General features: G+C 36.2%; 1 protein-coding gene across 1 annotated transcript; it reads left to right on the top strand.

Moving 5' to 3' along the window:
• The first annotated feature begins 339 nt into the window (after positions 1-339).
• On the top strand, positions 340-1,712 carry LOC126591516 (uncharacterized). The gene has a single exon (XM_050257220.1). The coding sequence runs from the start codon at positions 968-970 to the stop codon at positions 1,496-1,498; it is 531 nt and encodes a 176-aa protein (XP_050113177.1). The 5' UTR covers positions 340-967; the 3' UTR covers positions 1,499-1,712.
• The last annotated feature ends 2,187 nt before the right edge of the window (positions 1,713-3,899 follow it).

The raw sequence follows: 3,899 nt of genomic DNA, 5'->3' as shown, positions 1-3,899 counted from the left end.
ATATTCTCATTTCCCTTTTAAGAATTGATTTGGTGATTATATGTTGTTGAAATAGATTTCAGGTTTCTATTCAACGGTATTTCAAGTTAATGAAAAAAAACTTTTTTTTTCTTGTAGCTTTTTTTATACAACGGTATATTTCTCGTAGCTTCTAAATGAACATAGTTACTTGATTAAACTAATGTGAGAAGTTCTTTACAAACTTAATTATATCTAATTGTCAAATAATAATTGTATTAAATACATATAAGCATTATAGTAAATCCTGTTACTAACATAAAGCAAAATTCGTATAAAAGGCTCAATGACCTTCTGAATTATGATGTGAGTTGAAACATGTGTACTTCTCCATTGAAACAGAGACAACTATCGCTAAACCAAAGACTAGTTCATGTCTTCATACTAATCCATTGAGATTGGGTTAATCTTCCATGTTTTTTTTCACTCTGTATGTTTTCCTAGTATCCGGGATATGTGTTGATATCAACATGATTTTTTTTCACTATATAATTGTCGTGGTATACTGGGAATGCATTAATCTTACACGATATTTGTCAACATATCCTACAAGGTTTTGGATCCACTCCTACGCAAAGTTGTTAATAAATACCCCCCATCCTACTCCACCAACTCAGTAATTCCCTCATTGAATTCGTCAAACCCACTGCCACTGCCCTATTATTTTTTGTACCACACGCTCAAACTCTTAACTCCCGATTGACTCACAACAAACTTGTGTTTTTCCCTCTTCCACTGCATCCGTAGTCTCCCTTGATACTAATTCACATCTTGAAATCTTTTGAATCATTCAAACCGAATCATCTTCCTCTTCACGTTATTCTTGATTACCCTTTTAGGTGCATCTGCAGTTAAAGAGCACCCAGTGCATGAAACTGCACTTTAACCGTCACAAATCCACATTCTCTGGAGTAAAACAAACCAAAAAGCGAACACCAGATCGAAAAAGATGAGTTACAGAAAGGTTCATTCCCAAAGGAGCATACCCTTTTCATGGGAGGCCAAGCCAGGTGTCTCCAAGGTCATCGCAAACCAAGAAGACAACTGCCCTGCAGAATTAGGGTTCCATGCCCTTAGTTTCTTCTCAGATCAAGGACAACACTCTGGAGATAGCCCAAAACCAAAAATGTTGGACCATCATGAGATAAAGATTCCTCCACCTCCATGCCCAATTTTGAGGGCTCCAAGTAGAAGCAGTTCCACCAAGGGGCTTAGGTGGAATACAGAGGCGGACCCTTTTCTTTTGGCTTTCAAAGAGTGCACCAAAAGTACTTCTACTTTGAATTATGATTCAGGTAAGTTGGGTAGTGAGAATAGCAAGAAAGTTTTTGGGTTAATTCCTAGAGTTAAGAAGAGCAGGTTCAGTATGTTTTCTTGCAAGAGTTCATGTGATGTTAGAGATGATAATCTTGTAAAGCTGTCTCAGCTTCCTCCTCTGCTTCCTCCTCTTCCTAAAGAGACAAGTCGCTCCTTTTGGTGAATTTCAATTACGACTTTTTATGTTATTTCCACTTCCAGATTAGCTTACCATATATATAAATACGTATGTCGACACTCTCAAGATGTAGTAATATATACGCTTAATAATTAGTGATGCTAATGCGATGTAGATTTCATAAACGCTTTTGGTATCTGCTGTATAACTTTCGGTTTAATGCATGTGCAGAAATGGATTGAATTGACTCTTTGTTCAATTTTTTGTTCTGATTGCTAGATTACAAAATTCAGATGACGTTGTTAGTGATGATAGATCAAATCTTATAAAAATGATTCAAGTATGCAGGCCTTTCTTGGTTTTTTTAATGTATTAATTAGTTTCTCAATCTGAAACACGAATTAGTATAAAACAATAAAATTTCTAATATATCCATGCGTTTGATTCCAAATTGGTCAAAATTTTAAGGTTTTTTTGGCACTCCCTATATTGTCGAATATACCCACATAAACATTTCTTATTAAACTGGATAAAAAAAAACTTTAACAAAAAAACCACATTTTTACACTAAATAGTCAATCTTGATATTATTCACTCTATCCTTTATTTTGACCTTATCGTTTAAACTCAAAGTTTTCAAGTCATTTTCATTAGTTTTTCTTAAAAAAACAAAAACATCTATTATTAAAACAGTTTATATACCTCAATATAAAATAGCTACTTAAGCCACATAAGATTTTAAAAGGAAAATTACTTTCTTAATACAACCCAAATTATTTTTAACGTGTAAAAAAATGTTTTGCTTCAAGCTCTCAAAGTATTTATTTCTATCCACATTCAGTAGTCAATGTAATTGCCAAAATTACTCTTTGGTTGTGGTGAAAGGATATGAAATGGTATGAAACAGGAGCTTGTGGACAAGTTAGGTTAATCATTATTCAGATGTGATTTTGTTAACACATAATAACAGTATATAGTCTTAAATCAAATCTTAGTTCATTCCCTTCCAAAATTAAATCCAAGGCACTCAAAATTTTTCCAACAAGAATCCTTGCAATCACTAATGCAAAGACTTGCATTAAAAATTAATCATCGGAGACTCAATAGTCTAAAGGCAACATTTCTTATGTTTACCAAACTTGAGAAAGTTGAAAAGGTGAGACTCAATAGTCTCCCTAATGTTTCTCGTGTAAACCTCCACTGGGGTTGGCTGAGCCATCTGTATGTGAGGGATGTTTGATGGTGGACTGAGGCAGGGATAGGCTATTTATGTGTTTATGATTTGGGGTGCGTCACAGCACACCCCAGCCACCCCAAGGTCCGAGCTTAAATTTGGCGGTATACATATCATCACGCCATACTTTCTTATCACAAGACTGCTCGAATAACTATCATAGCTTCTTGAGGATTTTTGCATTGTCATGAAGGTTAATCTCCAAAAACCTCTCACTTATTCTTTTCTTCATGTGGTAGGTTACCTTAGATAACCGATAAGATTCAAGCTAATGTTTACATAAAAAGTGGAGTTCATGAACTCCCAAGTCATGTCCAAGTTTTAGAACTTAGTCATAAAAGTTCTAGAACTTAGATGGATTAGTCATAAAAGAAACTTACCGCTTCACTCTCCGTAAATTAATATCTAGTGTGTTCCAATCTTAGATAATAAATGTAACTTTCAAGGGCTTCTTAGAAAAGCAATGCAAGTTTATGTTATGGCTTTAACCACCACAGCTAAATCCATCTCAACATAGACAATTGACAAACACCCTTTCAACTACCTTTCCCAAACCAAAAATGGACACGTGCAATCGTTATTTCACCCGTCAATAAGCCCTTTGGTTGTTTTTTTTTCTCCGCGTGAGAGACTTTCTTCCCTATTGAGAGTATTTCTCACCTTTTTGTGTGAGGCTTTCAATTTTGAGAAAATCCGGTGGCGCCAACCCTAGCTTCAGCCGGGGTCGATTGTCGTTCCACTTTTCTTTCCTTTTCTTCTCTTTTCCTTGCCTTTTTTGCTTTCTCCCTTGCTTTTCATTCCGATCTGTTATGTTCTTCTTACCCCGCTAGTATTCTGATTTTCAGCCATGCATCATGTTTAGATAGTATGTAGAGCTCTGGTGCTTCCACTAGCTTGGGTGTTTCCAACAACACCACCTTCTCTACGTTGTCTGCCTTTACTGGCAGCGTGGGTTTCCACTTGCTTCATCTTGGTAGCTGGCTTCTTTCGTTTAATTGCTAGCTATTCTTATTTTGTGGCTGTGCTTGGGAAGCAAAGTTGGATGTTGCGATTGACGAGGCGTTGCTGGGCTGTGGGTGAGGATTGGACGAATCGAGAAACATTGTAGTAGTGGCGATAGCACTAGATTTTTCTAGTTTCAGTAGCTTTGTTTTTGTCTTTGGGCCTCAACAGTTGGTTGGCCTCTTTTGTGGTTTGTTTGTTTGGCCCATT

The sequence above is a fragment of the Malus sylvestris genome, chromosome 2, assembly GCF_916048215.2.
Source record: "Malus sylvestris chromosome 2, drMalSylv7.2, whole genome shotgun sequence".
In the NCBI taxonomy this organism is placed as follows: domain Eukaryota; kingdom Viridiplantae; phylum Streptophyta; class Magnoliopsida; order Rosales; family Rosaceae; genus Malus; species Malus sylvestris.
This window is presented reverse-complemented; position numbering and strand designations above follow the sequence as displayed.

Bases quoted from the DNA above. Each gene is read 5' to 3' on its own strand.
- LOC126591516 (XM_050257220.1), top strand. From the start codon at position 968: ATGAGTTACAGAAAGGTTCATTCCCAAAGGAGCATACCCTTTTCATGG.